Below are 20,531 nucleotides of genomic sequence, written 5' to 3' on the forward strand. Positions count from 1 at the left end.
CACTTTTATATTTCTCAGCCTCTCTCTGGGCCAATCTCATTTAGCCCCTTCACAAATTAAATGCATCTCATTAAACCAAACCCATTTAGGACAATGCCCTTCAGGTGTGTGCATCTTAGTACATCTTTCATTTTAAGACAAGTGTTTGATTTATTTTTCATCTCATTACACTCTTTAAAATTATGTGCATCTCATTACTCAGTGCACTGAGACGACTTATTTCAGGTGTAGACATTACACCCAGTATTATCAGGCAAGAATTTTTTTTTTTCATTTCATTACAAGCCTGACAATTTATGTACATCTCATTACAATCAGCCGTTTAAGACAATTCCCTTCAGTTGTGTACATCTCATTATACCTTTTCATTTTCAGATTTTTTTTTCATCTTATTACACCCAAGCATTATCCAGAGCACTCACATCAGGTATGTAGTTTTCTCATCCACCTGTTCTTTTGTGAATTTCTGGGTGGTTGTTCCCCCAATGGTACTGCAACATTTTTATGACATCAGACTCATGGAAGGCCAGCTCTGCCCACCTGCGGGCCTCCCATGGCTCCTCTGCAGCCAAGGAAGAACACTGGATTTCCCAGGATTCGGGGGAGACCCTGGCAATACCCACCTTCACACACAGGGACCATCTAAACTCACTTCCTCACTGGTACAGAGAGAAAGCGAGAAGGGACGGTCGCTATGTTCGCCTTCAGTGGATCTTCTATACTGTCTTACAGACAACAGTACCTCGGGTCCCCAGCGTCTCCTGGGGGTGCTGCTCCTCTGTCGGGAGCCCCCACCCTGCCAGAGAAGCTGAGACCACATCACCACCCAGGCCCCCAGCAGCCAGGCTTCTCCATACTTCCTGCTGCCCTTTTGACTGTATGGTGCTCTGTATCCACATGGGGTCAACATTTTGGAAGGAAATGAAATAACCCAGCACTCTTGGGATGAAATTCCCTAGTACCTCCCAGCCCAAGGCCATCTTCATCTCTGACCCCCTCAACTCCCACCCTTGGGCTACTCTGCTGAGTAGTAGAATTGCTGAGGGGGCACCTTAGAATTGCTGAGCAGGTTTTTGGAGGTGTAGGCACCCCTGTTCTATTCTCGATCTGCTAGAGCAGACCCTCCAACGGTGGGGCCGAGGTCAGTGCATTTTCAATAGCAACCCAGAGATGCCGAATCACTGTCTCACCCAAGCCTGGTTTCAGAAAAAGTTCAGTGGCCAGTCGCTCTGAGCTTGAAAGAGCCTTGTGACCCTCAGAACCGTCCCCTCCAGGGGTCTTTGCAGGTGACAAGGATCCAAGCCTAGAGTGAAAACAATCGTTTCTCAGTCCTGGAAAGGGAACTAAAGGTCATTAAACCCAACTTTCTCACCCTCTGTGGGAACCCCATCCACAGCATTGTAAATTGTCATCCACCTTTACCATCCACATCCAGCGAGGGAACCCAGTGTCTCCCAGTGATCCCGGTAACCTCCACCCTGCTAGCTGAGAGCTGCCCTCTGGCGGCAGGGGGAGGAAGCGGCGGTCTCCAGGCTTACCTCCTATGAGAGAGATTGCAATGCCTCTCCCCAACCTCTAGAGTGAAAGTTGTGTCGGACTCTTTGCGACCGCGTGGACTATACAGTCCTTGGAATTCTCCAGGCAAAAATACGGGAGTGGGTTACCATTGCCTTCTCCAGGGGATCTTCCCAACCCAGGATCGAATCCAAGTCTCCCTCATTGCAGATGATTCTTTACCAGCTGAGCCACCAAGGAAGCCCAAGAATCTGCCACAATGCAGGAGACACTGGTTCCATCCCCAGGTGGGGAAGATCCGCTGGAGAAGGGATAAGCTACCCACTCCTGTATTCTTGAGAAATCAGAACATGATCCAGCTCTTTGCTTGTCTCCTTATGCAGGAGAGCTCGGAGGCCACAGGTTCTAGAATCAGATGGGCCACCACTAAGCAGGATTTAGGGAGCATAAAGGTTGAGGTGGGGCTGATTTTGGGGGAACAGGCCACACCCTGTATTGTTTTGGTCTTGTTTTCAGGTCTTCTGTGACCACTGGATTGAAAAAATGATGAGGCTCAAGAGGCCCTAGGGCTCAGTTCTTTCTCTTACGTTTCTTGAAGTTTACCAGCAAAAATAAAAGTCACAATTTATCAAGCACTTTGCCTATATGCTATATACTGTAAATGATTCAAAACAACCCTGAGAGAATTACTGGGATTATTGCTAATATTAATATTCCCATTTCTAAAATAAGGAGATGTGTGCATGCTAAATCACTTCAGTCATGTCCGACTCATTGCAACTCCATGAACTGTAGCCCGCCGGCTCCTCTGTCCATGGGATTCTCCAGGCAAGAATACTGGAGTGGGTTGCCATGCCCTCCTCCAGGGGATCTTCCTGACCCAGGGATCAAACCCATGTCTCTTATGTCTCCTGCATTGGCAGATGGGTTCTTTACCACCAGCACCACCTGGGAAGCCCCAAAATAAGGAGATAGAGAAATTAAATTTCTCAAAAATTATTCAAAAAATATGTAGTAGAGCTGGATTTGACCCCAACCCTCAAACCCACACTCCTTGATTGAGATAATTTGCCTCCTGAGATTTGGCCTGACCAGGGCTGAGCTTCAAGGCCAAGGGAGGAGACTCCTCTGGTCCCTGAATTCCTTGGAGGTCCATGTATCCCTGCATCTGCCTTTGCTTTCCTCCTCTTGGTTTCCAAGATGAAACAGCCTTCAAAGACATGGGGTCCAGGACTTCCCTGGTAGTCCAGTGGTTAAGACTCTGTGCTTCCAATGCAGGAGGCGCTGGTTCAATCCCTGGTTGGGGAACTAAGATTTCACATGGTGCACAGTGCAGCCAAAGAAGTTTAAAGAAGTAGGATCCAAACCTTAGCTGCTTCTCCTGCAACAGATCATCTGCCCACTAGTCCACTGGCTCCCACTGGAACCATTTACATTTGGGAGGAGGGGCAGGACATAAACCCTTAAGAAATTTCTCTGCACACTTTTCTAGTAGAGATGGATGCGCAAGATCAGTGATCTGAGTGATGACCGCAGACCTCCCTCCCTCACTTCCAGCCTCTGTAGATAATGCCCCCCTCCCCTGCCCCTGTTCTGTTCAGAGGGCAAGGCCAGACTCCTGGGTTTTTTAGGCTGGAATACCGAGGGCTTCCCTGCTGGCTCGTCAGTCAAGAATCCACCTGCAATGCAGGAGACCCAGGTACGATCCCTGAATCTAGAAGATCCCCTGAAGGAGGAAATGGCAACCCACTCCAGTATTCTTGCCTGGGAAATCCCATGGACAGAGGAGCCTGGTGGGCTACAGTCCATGGCGTTGCAAAGAGTCAGACACAACCGAGGGGCCGAGCATGCACGCACTGAGGGTAAAACCAGGTTGAAAGATGGAAGAAGGACAAAGAGACAGGAGCTTGTCTCTGGGACAGAGAATGGAGCACGGAGCCTAGACGAAGTGGGGGAGGCTGCCGAGAGCAGAGGGCAGGCCCGGGGACCCCAACATGGTCAGGTCTGGAATGCTCTAATCGGAAAAACAAAATGGTTCTGTTCAAGGAGGAGAGGAGAGAGAAGTGGAAATACATGGGACTGGAGGACAGACCCCTGGCCTTTCACTGACTCCCCTCTCTGGTTCTGTGATTCATTTTCCTGTTCTCCGGCAGTTGGAGAGTGAAGAGAGAACCAAGACGGGGACTTAGGATAGAGGAAGGAGAGAGAGGGAGGGAAGGGGAGAGAGATGGGGACTAGATGTGCTTGTGTCTCTGGGGTTTTTCAGACAAAGCTATTATCAAAATGCCAACCAGCTCCTGCCTGGCCTATTTGCATATTCCATGCTGTGCTCTTTGAAGCAGGATGAATATGCATGAGGGCCTGGGTGGGGGTGTGGAGCTGCAGGGCTGTGAGCTAAGGTGGCTCATTGTTCTTTTAAAAGAAAGGCATTAATATGAAGCCAAGCACCTTCCTGGTCAGCAGAGTGGCCTCTGCATCCGCCTCTCTGGTGAAGAGAGGAAGAGAGCAAAGCTGAGGCTCAGACAGAAAGCCTAAGGACTCTCCTCTCATCCTCCCAAGAAAAGAAATAATCAGGCCCCAACAAGAATGAGAGTGTATCTTCTCCAAGAGCAGCATCTAATTATTCTCCCCTCCACGCATACTAATCATGGAGGCTGGCCCTGGTGAGAGTCACCTCTCCTGGCTCTCTTAGAGATGAGGCCCCCCATCTCCCAATTCAGGCTTCTGCTGAAGAAGGGTGGGCCCCGGTGCCCCCTGCTCCTGGCCTTCGGTGAGACGAAGTGCTCTGCATAACAGGGCCTTAGGAGGAGTCCCTAGGACACAGTGGTACTCAAAGGCCACAGAACAGACTCATCACATCCATTGGGACTTGGCTCATCATTCATCCTAAGACATCCAGAGGAGCGCACCTTCTTGGATTTTTTGCATCTCTTGCCTGACCTCTAAGTGAAGACAGTTCTAGTCCAGATAATACTCCAGTGCATAGGCAAAAGGTTTATTTCATTTAAAAAATCCAATTTATCCCACAAAACATATTGCCCCAACACCCTTCCCTTTGGGCTTTCTTTTTGAGATACCCCATCTGTCTCCCACACTGAAGCAGAGGCACAAGATGAGGGAGTGTGTGGACAGTCCATGTGGACAATAGCTTGTCCTCACAGGGTCATTGTGGCTCAGCTGGTAAAGAATCCACCTGCAATGCAGGAGACCTAGGTTCGATTCCTGGGTTTGCAAGAACCTCTGGGGAAGGGAAAGGCTACCCACTCCAGTATTGTGGCCTGGAGAATTCCATGGACTGTATAGTCCATGGGGTCACAAAAAGTTGGACACGATTGAGCAAATTTCACTTTCACAGGATCATTTGTTTCAACTCTACACAACTGAAGGCTGGGGTCAGGCCCCACAGGGACATTTCCTCACCAAGGCTGGATCAGATTAGGCTTCGCAAACCCACATGGAGGCCTTTAGTTGATGGAGACAAGCCTTGGTAAAGGAGCCCGCTGGCCAGACCAAGTCCTACCTGCCCAGGAGGGCACTCTGCAGGACTTGGCTGCCCAGTGCCCTGGCTGAGTGTGGACACCCTAGGTGGACTTGAGTTTTGCCGTCCAAACTGACTGGGGCCTGAAGAATCATCTGCCCTGGGACGACTCCTGAAAGATGAGGAGAGGAGAAGTGGTCACATGTGCAGTCACGTGTTAATCACACTGTTCACACTTTCCGGGTTCAGTCTTTGAGAGTCAGGGTTCCAGCAACTCTGAAAGTGTCTCTGAACTTAACACAAACACCAACTGCCTGGAAATCGCACTAAACTGCAGCTTCCAGGGACTTTCCTGGCAGTCCAGGGATTAAGACTCCAGGCTTCCACGGCTGAGGGGACGGGTTTGATCCCTGGTCAGGGAAACTAAGACCCCATGTACCTCCTGGCATGGTGAAAAGGAAAAAACCTGCAGCTTCTGACGGGGGTAGAGGATGGGTGGGTGGGGGATTGGGATCTGAGTTCTTTACATTTGTAATAAATTCCTAGACGTTGTCTCTGCTGCTGGGCTGGGCCCCACGGGTTGAGGAGCAAGGACAGAGGAAAGAGTGATGCAAAACCAGAGGCCATGAATCTACCTTCCCGCTCAGCTCCTGATGTGGACCACAGGCGAGAAACGGCAGTCACTGCTCCCACCCCTCCTCCTAGACTCACCTCCTCGGAGATGGAGCATCTCCTTGACACTTGAGATTTATTTTTAACTGCCAGCAGCTTTGATTAGCTTGTCACTGCTGCCTCAGACACCTGCTGGCAGGATAAATTGGGGGAAAGGAGTGGCTGACCCAGATATGACAAATCCTAGGCGGGAAGGCAGGCTCCGGGGGAATTCACTGCTCCCTCAGAGCTGGCCATGCGTGCACGGTGCTAAGGACCTCACCCTGCCCGTGGCCTTTGCCCCGTGACCTTGGCACCAGGGGACGCAGAGCCGCAGGTGTCCCTTTTGTCAGAGCTGAGCCTGAGCATCTGTACAACTACCTCATGCTGTTTCCATTTTCCTACCTCATGCTGTGGCCAGGGCGCTGTCCACGTGGAAGCCCTGCTCTGTGTGGATGCCTGAGTTGGAGAGCTGCCGGCAGTGGGGCGGTTTCCCCGGTGGGTCCCCCCTCACCCCCAGGGGAGATTGCTACTGCTCTGTAGCAGAGCTCCTAGAGAAGCTGAGCCCCATGGAATGAGAGATAGAGTACCAAGGATGCCCTCTATTGTCACCTGCGTCCATCTGTGACCTTCTGTGGAGATGCCCGTGTGATGAAGCACAGCTTTCCGTGTGGCATACAAACGCCAACTCCTAAGGAGGGGTGGAGATCTAGGTACACAAGAGGCCGAGGTACCGAGCTGACTCCACCACTTTGAGCGTCTCTGCTTCTTGGTCTCTCATCCGTCTCTCAGGGCAATGCTGAGACGCAAGATAATTTGTCAAGGTGATTATGGCAGGTACATAGCAAGTACTTGAGGAAAGTTTTTAAAGACAGAAATGAAATTGTGCAATTTGCAGAGAGGTGGATGGACCTAGGGATTGTCATACAGAGAGAAGTCAGAAAAACAAGTATCTTACATTAATGCATACATGTGGAATCTAGGGAAAATGGTGCAGGTGAACCTATTCATTGCAAAGCAGAAATGGAGACGCAGATGTAGAGAACCAATGGATGGACACCAATGGGGGAGAAGGGTTGGGAAGGACTGGGAGGTTAGGGTTGACATATATACACTGCTGTGTATGAAGCGGATGGCTGGTAAGGACCTACTGTATAGCACGGGGTGGGGGTAAAAGTCCTGTTTGTAGGACATATATTAAGTTAGCCTTAAAAATGCATTCCAATACATATTAGGTACAAATGCTGTTTGATTCCACTTATACGAGGTACCTTGAATAGTCAAATTCATGGAGTCAGAAAGTACACCAGTAGAAGCCAGGGGGCAGGGGCTGGGAAGGGGGGCGCGGAAATGAGGAGTTGTGTTTAATGGGGACAATTTCAGTTTAGGAAGGTGAAAACACTGGGGAGTTGGATGACGGTGGTGAGAGCCGCACAACAACATATTGAACTATAGTAGGTTTTATATGACACGACTTTTACCACAATAAAAAAGGATTTTTTTTTAAAAGATGGGACTGGGGGAATCCACAGAATTAGGACCATTCAAACCAGAAGATGGAAGCCGGCAGTTCAAGTTGTGCCGAAGTGGAGCCCCTTCCAGACACAAGGACAGCTTTCACCTGCCGGCAGGTCGTGGCTGGCAGCTGCCTGTCACCGATGCCGGGGATAGCATGTGGGAGGCGAGGGCCGTGGGGAGGTGGGGAGGACACAGACAGCCAGAGGACACCAGGGGTCAGAAGGGGCGGTCAGGAAGGCAGCCGCAGCCGCCCGCACCGAGAGAGCCAGCAGAGCTCAAGCCCTCCAGCCCTCAGACCTCGGGGTGTCCACCCGGCCATCCCAACAGGAGGCATCAGAGCCGCCCTGCTTCCCGCTAAGCCTCACTCTCCATCTGCTAACTTCCCAGTCTCCTCCCCAACCAGTACTTCACATAGCACCTTGTGGGGCTCCCTCTGGAACTGTCAAGCAACGACATCTTAGGAGTCTGTGGACGGCCTCCTCCCTGTCTGGACAATGGCAGCCCCACCACGACCCACCAAAGCGCACAAGAGGTACCACCCCATCCCCTAACGCCCCACCGCTGCCGTGGGCCAGAAGCCTTGCCTGGAGGCAGCGACAGGTCCGTTCTCTGGAGGTTTGTACCAGAGCGCCGAGGGATACCACACGCCAAAGCACATGAAGCATACTAATTAAATGAAGGTTTATTTCAAAATTAGTCTTAGGGTGGAAGCTGTTTTTGAGGGCTGGAGCCAGACTACATCATGAGCGGTGACAGCATCTGCCTCCCTCCGACACGGGCGGAGAAGAGGCGACATCACCAGCCCTGCCCGACGGTCATGCATCCAATGGTTACTAGGACTAGAAGCCAACAGCAAAGGACCCCGCGCGTTTGCTCATGTTTAATCCGGGTTAAGCTATACACGTTTAAATACACGGCGGAGGCTACGTGGTGTCATGCAGTCCCTGCGGTGGGATGACGCTTGCTCAGTGACCTCCGCAGCAAGGCTGCCCCCGAGGGCAAGGTTAGGTGGGACAGAGCACTGGAAAGAGAAGAGAGAGGGCTCGTCAGAGCAAGTGTGGGGCCGGACCTCCCGGCCCAGGGTGGCCCTGACCTCTCGCTGGTGTCCTGAGCAGAGAACCACCCGCCCCCTTAGGACCAGGGAAGGATGGCAATCACGTGTCTTCCTTTCAGAAGGAGAACGAGCCACTGGTAGGTGGTGGTAGTGTAGTGATGAAGTGGGTCTTCTCTGCTGTCCAACCGCACTGGTTCGAATCCCGGGACTGGCTGTTATTAACTACGACCTTCGGGAAATAACTTCTAGCACCTGTGTCTGTTTTCCTTCATGTATACACTAGCCTCTGCCTCTGCCCAGCCCACAGGGTTGCTCAGAGGCAAACAGAAAGTGCTCACAAATGTTAACGAGTTTTATACTTTCACTGACATTTCAGCGGATCGTGAGGGGTAAAGTCTAGCCTTTGGGCTCCCAGACTTATAGAACCCATTGCCACAAACCTCCTTTGAGAAATGGGATGCTCTTTTAAAACCTTTTAAGGGTCAGAAAGAAAGAAAAGAAAGTGAAGTAGCTCAGTCATGTCCGACTCTTTGTAACCCCATGGACTGTAGCCCACCAGGCTCCTCTGTCCATGGGATTCTCCAGGCAAGAATACTGGAGTGGATTGCCATTTCCTTCTCTGGGGGATCTTCCCGACCCAGGTATCGAACTCGGGTCTCCCACATTGCAGGTAGATGCTTTAACCTCTGAGCCACCAGGGAAGCCCTGTTGAGCCTAAATTCATCCTGCCAAAATTTAAGATTCATCTTTCTGATCCTTACAGAACAGTACAGCTTAGAGCTTCTAAACTGAGGTCCACAAGCCTTCAGAAACTGCACCCAAGGTTGTCTGTGCCTATGGAGCAAAATCTAATCAGAAAAAGGATCTGGACCATGAATGACCATCAGTGGAGAGCATTACAGGGTTGATGTTTGTGCCCCGCACCCAAGAATTCATGGTGAAGCCCTAACCCTCAGCTATACTTGGAGATGGAGCCTCTGAGAAAGAAGGGTTAAAATGAGGTCATGTGGGTGGGGTGCCGATCTGCTAGGATTAGTGTCCTTGTAAGAAGCAGCACAGAGGCTCTGGCACTTTCTCATCAACAGAAGAAGGGCCATGTGAGGACACAGCAAGAAGGTAGCTGCTTGCAAGCTGAGAAGAGAGCCCTCACTAGAAACCCAATTTACTGGCCCCTTAATCATGGACTTCTACTCTCCAGAACTGTGAGAAAATTAATTTCTGATGTTTAAGCCACCTGGTGGTATTCTGTTTTATCAGCCTGAGCACACTAATATAGATATTAACATCCCCCAAAAGAAAGACAACCAGATGGTAGGTGTCTCTTAATGGAAGTTCCCAACCACTGATAAACTAATGCTTTCCAAAAAACTGTGGATTCGAGGGTACTGAGTCCTCTGGCCCTGCCCCGTCTGGTCTGGTGTGGATCCTCTGAATGTGTTCAGCCCTCTGGCTCCACTGGACAACAGGAAATGCAAAAGGTAGAAGAACATTAAATGAAACCATGAGAATGAAACTACCAAGTAAAAGCTGGAATGAGGAAATTCTATGGATCAAATCACTTGGTTTCTTTATGACATAAAATTCAAAGAATGTGAGAGATGAAGGAAAGGGGAAACTGTATATATATTAATAGAGATTTAAAAGACATCCCTGGTGGCCCAGTGGCTAAGGCTCTGCACTCCCAATGCAGCGGGCCCAGGTTCCATCCCTGGTCAGGGAACTAGACCCCACATGCAGGAACTAAAGATTTCACATTCAGCAACTAAAACACGGTGCAGTCAAATAAATAAAATGAAGAGATTTAAGAGAAACATTATGAAATTGTAATGTATGGAACTTCTTTGGATCCTAATTCAAAGAAATAAACTGAAAAAATTTTACAGGGAAATCTGAACACTGATTGAAGAGTCAAAGATACTTGGGGACAGCGGGGGTGGGGAGGGGGGCAACGCGCATTGCATGAGGGATCTTCGTTCCCCAACCAGAGATTGAACTCTTGCCCCCTGAAGAGGAAGTGTGGAGTCTTAACCACTGAACCACCAGGGAAGTCCCTCAAAGATACTTTAAAATGTTTTATTTTTATAGTTGTGACCATGATCTCATGATTATGTTTTAGAAATGCATACGGAAACACTTATGGATGAAAAAAGATATAATGGTTGGTATTTGCTTCAAAATAATATGGAAGGGAGAAGCTGGGTATGGTTATAAATGAAACTAGATCGGCCAGGAACTAGTAATTGTTAAAGCCAAATGCTAAGCATGTGACGGTTCACTATCCAGGTGTCTCCAACCTCCAGGATCTAATGCCTGATGATCTGAGGTGGAGCTGATGTAATAGTAATAGAGATAATGTGTACAATAAATGTAATGTGCCTGAATCATCCCCACACCATCCCCTTCCCCTCCCCCTGGAAAAACTGTCCTCCGCAAAACTGGTCCCCGGTGCCAAAACCACTGGGTACCACTGCACTACACCATTCGCTCTACTTTTTCATATGTTAAATGAAAGATGAAACAAAAAATTATGACCCATAATGAAAGATGAAACAAAAAATAGCTGTAAAAGGATGTAGCTAATCATGTCCCTAGTTTGCTGCCTTTCAAGGAGTCGAAACTGTTAAAGGTATCCTGAGGCTTTGTTTTCGCCAACTAAACAGCCCAAGCTCCACAGAACTGTCACAATAAGCCTTTGTACTGGTTTGGCTGCTCTTCGTGTGGAGTCGCTCTGGTGACTCGGGGGTGATGGAATGTCCTCCTCAGGCCTCCTAGCAACATCCAAAGGCAAGGGCCCGCTCACAGTTGTCCACGGAGCTCCCCGGCTCTGCCTGGTCTGGGCCAGTGTAGAGGCTCTGGGAGGCCCACAGTGTGGGCTCTGAGCATCCAGCCAGCAAGAGTCCTGGGGGAGGGGAGTCTCGGGGGTCACTTCTGCTCCCAGAGATCTGGGCTGCTCTTACCTTTTAAAATGTAGTCCGTCAGCAAAGTGGGAACCTTCTCATTATCCTCCTTCATGGCAAAGAGAACTGGAGGGAGGGGAGAGAGAAGAGTCAAGATGAATCAGGGCACAGAGCTCACTTCTGGGCCAGACCATCCACCAACCCAAAGACAGAGAGGAGTCCAGGAAATCAGACACTTGCTGAGTGTTGAGCAAAGTCTAGACGCCTCTGTCAAGAACCAGCGTTCACCTGCTGGTGAAGAAGAAGCCATCAAAAGAATCAGGGTAGCCCTACTGATGAATTGACGTCCTCTTCTTTTTTCTCTTTTCTTTTAGTCTTTCCTTTTTGTATGCATGTGCTCATCTGTAATTTCCCCATCACCTATGAATTATGTGTCTTTAATGATCATAAAAATAAATAAAGCAATTTAAAAAAGGAATAAACTTTCAGATGCAATCCAAATGTTAAGAATAACAGCTGTCACAGTGCTGAAATTCTGATCTGTCTTTAAAGACATCCTACTCATACAGATATTATTAGAAAAGTTCTCACCTCCAGTTTATTAAGAGCAAATGAACTTAATTCAACAAATATCTTCTACTTTATGCCCAGTACAGTGCTAGAATTTGTGGAAATGCAAAAGTATTGATGACCTTAAAGGAGCTTCCAGACTTTTTGTTAAAAAGGGATATGAACTACATATGAAGCAAACAATAGAAAAGTAATTAAAACTTAAGGCTTTTTGTAGAACAGATTTTTCTGTTATTAAACTAAGAAGTACCTTCTCATATTAATTATTCATGATGCAGAAGTCAGCTCTGTAAAAACAATCCTTCAAAAAAATATTAATATCTGTACCTTGTTTATACTATCAAAAAATGAGCGAAAGGATGGGAGTATCCAACAAGAGATCTCATCATCAATAGATGTCTTAAGTAAACTCTGGTATATGCTATCTATGCCATCTCAAACAGCTTCATAAAAAAAGATAGATGAGTATGTATACAAGACACACTTATCAATGAAGAAAGGAAGCTGTGGAACTTAATATATTAATTTTAAAAGAGTAAATAATAAATGTTAACATTCATAGAAAAAATCTGGAAGAATGTGCATAAAACTAAAAAGCAGTTACCTCTGAGTATGAGGCCCCAGGTGATGTTCTCTTTGGCATCATATCTCTATAATGTCCAGATTTTTTCCGTGAGCATGTATTACTGTTTCTTTTCCATTGGATACAATAATCTTTGTACTTAATTTCATTTTTTTAATTTTTTATTTTATATTGGAGTATAGCCAGTTATCAATGTAATATGATAGTTTCAGATGGACAGCGAAGGGACTCAGCCATATATATACATGTATCCATTCTTCCCCAAACTCCCCTCCCACCCAGGCTGCCACAAAACATTGAGCAGAGTTCCTTGGGCTGTACAGTAGGTCCTTGTTAGTTATCCATTTTAAATATAGCAGTGTGTACATGTATTACTTTTTGCAAGTGAAGAAAACACTGACAATCAACTGGCCCTGACGGCTGAGGTCAGGAGGCAACTTGACAATGGAGGGACTCCCTAGTCCATTCCCAGGTCCTGTTCCCCATTGATTATCTTGAAAGTGAAAGTGAAAGTGAAGTCGCTCAGTCATGTCCAACTCTTTGCGACCCCACCGACTAACTATAGCCTACCAGGCTCTTCTGTCCATGGGATTTTCCAGGCAAGAATACTGGAGTGGGTTGCCATTTCCTTCTCCAGATTGATTATCTTAACAAGTTGCAAATCAGGGTCATGGAAAGTGAAAGTCGCTCGGTCGTGTCTGACTCTTTGCAACCCCATGGACTGTAGCCTGCCAGGCTCTTCTGTCCATGGAATTTTCTAGGCCAGAATACTGGAGTGGGTAGCTGCTCTCTTTTCCAGGGGATCTTTCCAATCCAGGGATCGAACCCAGGTTTCCCGCACTGAAGGCTGACTCTTTACGATCTGAGCCACCGGGAAAGCCCACTTGAGTCCAAAACTCAGGAGGGGGCAGGAAACGGAGCCTGACGATGGCATGAGTCCACAGCCAGGTCCAGAAAAAGACTGGACCTCAGGCCATTCAGGCAACGGTTTGTTTTATTTCTTCTGTATTTTTAGACATGGATTCATTTCAACATAACAGGCTGAAAATATGTTGCAGCTGGGCATGCGAAGACTAAAATAAATGCTGCCCACCAAGAAGATAGCAATAAAAATACAGTAATTGCACTCAGCCCAGCCAACATGTGACCAAGTTGGTCTCCCAAATCCAAAATTTACAAGAATTGTCCAGTCCCCAGAACCAGTCTTGGGCCTATGTTCTTGACTCAGGAGTTGGGAAAAGAGGAATTACTGTTCACAAACCCATACACGGATGTGCCAAAAAAGAGACCTCTCATAACATCCAGGAAAGTTGGTATTCGGGGAAGTTGGCAGGTTTTTTTTTAAAGGAATAAAATATTGGAATGTGGTATGTCTATACGACAGAAGAGAGAGCCATAAAAAGAATGTTAACCAAATGTTAACTGATGTGACTAAAATCATGATATGAAATTTAATAGCCTGTGTAATCCAACTATATGGGAAAGACATAAAATACTATGCCTGAAAAACACCATATAGTAACCACAGTGAAGCGGGGAAGAGGCTATTTATTTTCCTTTATTCACATTTCTATGTTTCCAAAGTATTCTAAATGATGGATATATACTCTAGCCCTAATTTTTTAAATGAACTTGAAAAGTGTACACAAACCACTGTTTCTTGATTAAAATGAAAGGATTTCACTCTGAATTCCTGAATGGGTATCTGTAATAAATTTATAGCTCTTTATTTTTTAAAAAAACAGCATGACAGAGTACTCTACATATATCAACCTTCATAATTTGTCCAAATTATTTCCCAAATGCTTGCTGCTTGTGAAAACACAAACACCTATAAATGTCAGCTCTTTTCTATCTGCTCCCATTAAAAAAAAAAATCTTAGCGCATATTTATGCAAATAAAAGAGCTTCAAATGAGTTAAGAGGAAGCTGATGCACTTTGAATTTAAACTTCCAGGTTCTCAAGGACGTGGTATCTATTGATGGAGGCAAGATTACCATTTATCAGAAACTTCTTTCGTTCTCCAAAATGATAAAAATGAAATCTTTGGACACCTTAAGGAATGGGCCCAGGAGGTATCTACCTTCTTCAGCCAAATAGATGAAGCCCCCCTTCCCTCCCCTTAGGCATCAATACCACGGCCCATTCCCTCTGAGGCGGCGTAGCAACGGCGGGCATCCTGGCTAGTGTGTTACTCAATTCAGAGCACGGTTGCCAGGGTGATGGATGGCCCTGTGATTTACTGAGCCCTTCCTCACATCTCAGCCTAGGATTTTTCTCTTCCTAAAAAATCAAGCTGACACTGATGGCTAACACTCTGTGCCCCCAGCCCTTTGGGGGTTGTAGTGTCTGATGTATTGAGAGATTTTGCCTAAAAAGGCTCTCTATCACAGGCTGTTTTCTCCAACAGCTCTGAATGTTTGTTAATATTACTGGACAATAGAGTCATGGCCTGGGAGGAAAACCAGACTGTATTCTCTCCCATCAGCCTCACCCCACCCAAGAAACCTTGCTTCTCATTAAATACAGTCAGTCCGTTAGAAGGAGCTCCCTGCTTTGGGAACACAAGGCAACCTCAAACTGCAGGCAAGGCGGAGAACGCATGGCCTTGAGATCTGTGGGCGAACCACAGAAAGTCCCCCGCTCAACCTCCTCCATCAGCTCGTTTTCTCTGGCAAGTCTCTTCCCTTCCAGGAACCAGGAAAAGACAAGGCAGCTCCTAGTATCACTGAAGAGCTCTTTAATTCTGCCCCATGTAGGGGACATGATGCAACGGTGTGGAGCACATTTTGATCCATTGAAACTGCACTGTAATATTTAAAATAGATAACCAACAAGGTCCTACTGTATAGCACAGGGAACTCTGCTCAATATTCTGTAACAATCTAATTGGGAAAAGAATTTGAAAAAGAACAGATGCATGTATATGTATAACTGAATCACTCTGTTGTATATCTGAAATTAACACAATAGTGTTAGTCAACTGTATTCCAATATAAAATAAAAAGTTAAAGGTGGGGGTGGAAGGGAAACTCAGGAAGGAGGGGAGATATATATATATATATATACACACACATAGTTATATATATATAGTTATATATATATATATAGTTTTATATAGTTATGAGTTATTCACATTGTTGCATGGTAGAAACCAATACATTTTAAAGCAATTATCCTCCAATTAAAAATAATAATAATAGTAATAAAAACAAAAAAGAAACTGCCTTGGGGACACCTCAGGCCCAAAACACCAAGGGTAAAACTCACAGGGCAAGAGGGACAGAAATGAGCAGTTGATCTGGCTGAGAACGGGAGGAACTCACTGTTAGTCAGCATCTGGAGGTCTTCCACTGATGGGGGCGAGGCCTTCTTCTCATACGGGATGACTGTGTTCAGGTACTAGAAGACAAACAGGGTGTGTTGCGCGTGAGACAGAAGCCCCATTCCCGGGGCCGAGATATGGGTTGACAACATGCATGGGAACTGGGTTTTTCTCTAAAAAACACGCACTCCATCAAATTTGATGTTCTCAACAACACACATGACAACGTGCACACCATTGCTTCAGGATTTCCCCCCATCTTTGGAAAATGTCTCTTTTAAAGGAAGACTTTATCATAATTAAGATTTACATAATTCTCACAAAACAGTAGGATACAAATTCTCTCTGAGTTCCCAAAGACTATGAACCAGGAGACACTGGAACATATCTAGGGACATAAAGCAGAGTGCAAAAATGCCATGGTCTAAAGGTATTGAAATCAACAGAGTCTATTCTATCATCATGGGGTTATGTTAGGAATCAATATCAAAAGATATTTGAGAATAATCCCCATATATTGGTTCATAGTGCTTTTCAGGTCTACTATATCCTTCTACTTTTCTACTTATTCTATTAATTTTTGAGAGTTTGATATTGAAACTCCAACTACAAATCTTAATTTATCTACTTAAAAAAAATTATAATATATAGTGGAACTAAATGTAACTTTGTTCTGTATTTTCCAGGTCTCCTGTAAATATGTTACCATACTTTCGTAATTTAAAAAAATAAAAAAGAAAGTAAAATTCCCTCCCACCAAAAGTAAGACTTGATCATATTAGCCAGGAAAAGGGTCCCTCCACTCCAACTAATAAAGTCTTCTGACACTAGAAACTTTTTGATTATTTAGGAATACTGGTGAGCTTTTGGTCCTCCAGGCTAAAAGCAGAGAACATTCTACGGGTGTATGATATTTTCTTCTCCTCTGCAGTGCAACTAGAGAATGAATGCTTTCTCTTCTGCCAAAATGACCAGTGAAAAAACCTTAACTCCGCCCAGGGTCTGGCATGTTGGATTTGCTCCCTCTGGTGGAGATGAGGTGCTCCTACAACAAAATCATCTTAGTGACCAGTGGGCTATCCAAAAACACTGGCCAGAGGGACCTGGAAGGTTCTGAGGGAGCCTGACATCACGATTGAGAAAAGTTCAAAACCACGAGTCTTGTGTTTTAGACGTGGCCTTGCCACTAGCAGTATGGCCTGGCGGAAAATTGCCTAATCTCTCTGGGTCTTGGTTCTACCTCTGTGAACTCAGGGGACCAAGTTACATGTTCATAAAATCTCTTCCCGGGAGAGCTCCAGGAGACGGTGAAGGACAGGGAAGCCTGGTATGCTGCAGTGCATGGGGTCACAGAGTCAGACATGACTGAGCGACTCAACAACAACAACAAAAATCTCTTCCCAGTCTGCAGCTCCAGAAGTCTAACACTTAGGATTCAGCCACAAACATGCCTCAAACATACACAGATTTTGTGCATGATCTCAAAGGTGTCTTTGGACTTTCTCTGTTAGATTATGCACTCCATGAGGGCAGGACCAGGACTCACTCATCTATGTACTTCCTGGGGGCCTAGCAACAGAGCTCAAGACATGGCAGGCACTAGAGAGTCAGAAATGCAAAGCATTTCTCAGGGAAGTAATTGATTAAGTGAAGCCAAACTGGAGACCCCACAGTGTGGGTTACAGTCAGCAAGGCAGCTGAAGAGGCAGTCTTGGTAGGACTGGCTCTGCTCGGAGCCCAGGGTACTTGCTAAGTCGCTTCAGTCATGTCTAACTCTGTGCAACCCTCTAGTCGGTAGTCTGCCAGGCTCCTCTGTCCATGGGATTTCCCAAGCAAAAATACTGGCTTAGGTTGCTATTTCCTCCTCCAGAGGATCTTGCCAACACAGGGATTGAACCTGCATCTCTTGATCTCTTGTGACTCCTGCATTGCTGGCAGATTCCTTACCGCTGAGCCACCAGGGAAGCCCAGTGTGGTAGAGCTGATTAAGCTCTTGGATAGCATCTTTCCTGAAGCGGGATCTCCTTTAACGCATTTTGTTCTGAAAGCAACTGAACTCACAGGTCTACAAGGAGTGTTGCGTTTTCACCATGCCCTCTAACATTAAAGTTCAAAAAAACCATTTGCCTTTAAAAAGACACATTCTGCTTCTCCTTCGAATGGAAGAAATCGTTAGGACATCCTCCCACCCACCCAATCTGCCCCCATGCCGGGATAAATCTAGTGCGTCCCCATCCCCCACTCTGCTGAAGAGACCAAGTGGCAAGAGTCTGGGAAGGAAACGGAGCAGAGAGACGGGCCGTACCTGCTTGTCACTTCCCGAGGGGCCGAAAGTCTGGCGGATACCACTCTGCAGGATGTTGGAGATGCCTTCCATGCTGAAGCGCTGCGGGAGCAGAGCGAGACTCAGAAGAGTAAGTGCTTCCCGCTCGTATTCATCGCCCCAGGATGCCCGTGTCCTCCCTAAGCTACCCAGACCTTTCAGCATCCACACCGTCCCAGATTAGGGCCCTGGGGTTTTATAAGTAGAAAGTAAGAGTAAAGACCTGGGCTACAAGACAGGCCAAAACTTCAGCCTGCACTTTGCAAGAAGAAATAGCAGCATCTCAAAGACTCTTATCTGAGTAAGTCCCTCGGGTGGTAAGACCCACCCCCCCACCTCACCCAGGCACTCCTGGGTTTCCTCATTTCAGCCTCTGTTATGTACACAGAAAATAAAGCAGCACAGGGAAACTTGGACAGATGACAATGAAAATGTCTCAGGAAGAAAACAAAAACAAAATGAGTCATTGGGAAGGACGGATGTGAAGCACCTGTCCTCATCTAGGAAGCTTTTTCCAAAATGCACATGCCTGGGGCCCTATTCAGTAGGTCTCGGAGAGAACTCAGGAATAGGTATTTTGAGAAATCTCCTTAGATGATTCTGCTGAGCCTCACTGATTGAGAATCACTGGTTGGAAGAATCTGGTCACTATACCAAGGTGTCAAAATTTTCAATCCTGAAACACCCTAATGACCTCCTAAAGAGATGAGTCAGGACTATAAACTGTGCTGGTAACAGGGACTCTGAACCTAGAGTCCCAGGGCACAACTCCACTCAATCCTAAATACCTTCACCCCACTTCCTAGGGTCTTGCCTTATTAAAGCACATAGCTGTACTCATTTCTCTTCTAGAGTTGCAGCCTGTCTCCTTCAATTAGACCGGGTGTCCTCTGGGGGCACAGAGGAGATGGGTGGGCTCTTCTCCCTCTCGTGGCCCCCCTGTCTGCCAGGGGGTCCTGCGAAGTCATGGCTCAGGACAGGTCTGTCTGGGCCACAGCCGGGCACCCCCGGTCCTTGCGCCGGGCTGTCCTCTTACCTTGAGAGGCATCTGGCTTCCCTTGTCGATCCGGCTGCTCTGCAGGCTCAACCCTTTCTCTTTCCGCCTCTTCTTCATCAGTTCCCGCTGCTCCTTCTGCTTGTTCTGCACCTCAATGAGCACCGTGATGAAGGAGTTCTTCACTTCCTTCTCGAACTCCAGCTCATCCCGGCGGGCCAGCTGCTGCACCAGCTCCTCCGAGAAGTCTCGGATGGCACCCTCTACTTGGTCCAGGAGCTCCATCAGCTCAGATCCAGACATGTGCCTCAGGCCTGCAGGGGAAGACCGTCCTGCAGGGTCACTGCCTCCAGCCCATGGGAGAGGCTCCCGGGGCCCAGAAGGACCTGCAAGATTCAGGTGCATGCCAGAAGGGAGGGCCAGTTATGGGCTGTGAAAGAAAACATCATCTCGGGGAAACAACGGGGAGAGAAAAACCAATCCCCGGGGAGACCTGTGGACTCTGTCCACAAAAATGCAGGTGGACAGATATGTGGTGTTTGATTACTTGATCGGTCTCCCTAGTTTTCCTCTGTCTCTATAATATTCCTCAGGCTTCCTAGATGGTGCCGGTGGTAAAGAATCCACCGGCCAATGCAGGAAACACAAGAGAGGCTGGTTTGACCCTTGGGTGAGGAAGATTCCCTGGAGTAGGAAATGGCAACCCACTCTGGTATTCTTGCCTGGAAAATTCCATGGACAGAGGCGTCTGCTGGGCCACTGTCTATGGGGCTGTAGAAAGTTGGACACGACTGAGCGACTGAGCACATATAATATTTCTCATGTGAAATGGGTCAAGAAATGAGAGAGGGGGACATGAAGAAGATTTTGACATCTGGGTCAAAGACCAATAAAGAGGTGGTGTCTATTCCCAAGACCTGATCAAGACAGAGCCAAGAGCAAAACAGGCAGAGTGACCTGAGGTCTCTCTACACCGGCTGTCCTGTGTCACAGCGTACGCGTCCGAAAATACGTGAGACGTGCAAAGACAGCAACACGCATGGAAAACTGAAGCCTGGTCTGGTACCGAGTCTTCTGCTACTGTCAGAGAAAAGAAAACGGAATCTGGGATAACAGGACACAGATCTCTTAATTTAAATTCTTATCCCCTCCGACTTCTTCCTTTAAAGTAGATTCGGGAGCATCTTTTCGAATGCCCTCCTTCCTAATGGCATCTTTTGTTTCTTCTACATCAGAATCCATTCTCCTCTCTCTTTCCATTCCCTGCTCTGCCCGGGGTATTTGCTGACTTACTTCAACCTTCTCCTTTAATTCACTCTTTGGAGTTGTCCTCCTCCTTCTGTTTTTGCCATTTCACTCCGCGTTTCAGCTATTTTCCCCAGTCTTTCACTGAGCAGTTCTGTGTATGGGACCTTTGTGTGGCAGAGAATGGCCTGATTGGAACAGCTGTGAATGCAGTGCTGGGGCCAAATCCATGGCTCCCAACAGATTCTTTCTGCTAACATCGCCCTGCCTCCACTCTCTGGAGCCACAGTCTCCCTTATAGGACTTGGTCCCTCAGGTCACGCCTCTGTTTTCACCACTATTCTAATCAGAGTTTGGACTTTTATACCCTGACCATC

At 47.1% G+C, this 20,531-nt stretch overlaps 1 protein-coding gene and 1 non-coding gene across 5 annotated transcripts in view; one reads left to right on the forward strand and one right to left on the reverse strand.

The window, feature by feature from the left end:
- Positions 1-7,826: 7,826 nt before the first annotated feature.
- Positions 7,827-20,531, reverse strand: part of FEZ1 (fasciculation and elongation protein zeta 1) — a 42,350-nt gene continuing 29,645 nt past the window's right edge. For 3 of the 4 annotated variants that reach the window (XM_043452519.1, XM_043452520.1, XM_043452521.1), the window contains 5 exons: positions 18,952-19,295; positions 17,898-17,978; positions 15,594-15,669; positions 11,174-11,239; positions 7,827-8,183 (listed from right to left, as the gene is read on the reverse strand). In XM_043452519.1, the coding sequence (XP_043308454.1) occupies positions 8,167-8,183; positions 11,174-11,239; positions 15,594-15,669; positions 17,898-17,978; positions 18,952-19,295 (584 nt within the window). In that variant the 3' untranslated portion in view covers positions 7,827-8,166. The remainder of the gene's footprint in view (positions 8,184-11,173; positions 11,240-15,593; positions 15,670-17,897; positions 17,979-18,951; positions 19,296-20,531) is intronic. The other variant, XM_043452522.1, reaches the window with a different exon arrangement.
- On the forward strand, positions 9,864-9,936 carry TRNAG-CCC. Its single transcript has one exon. It is a non-coding gene; the product is annotated as a tRNA-Gly (tRNA).

Source organism: Cervus canadensis, chromosome 29, assembly GCF_019320065.1.
Source record: "Cervus canadensis isolate Bull #8, Minnesota chromosome 29, ASM1932006v1, whole genome shotgun sequence".
NCBI lineage: Eukaryota > Metazoa > Chordata > Mammalia > Artiodactyla > Cervidae > Cervus > Cervus canadensis.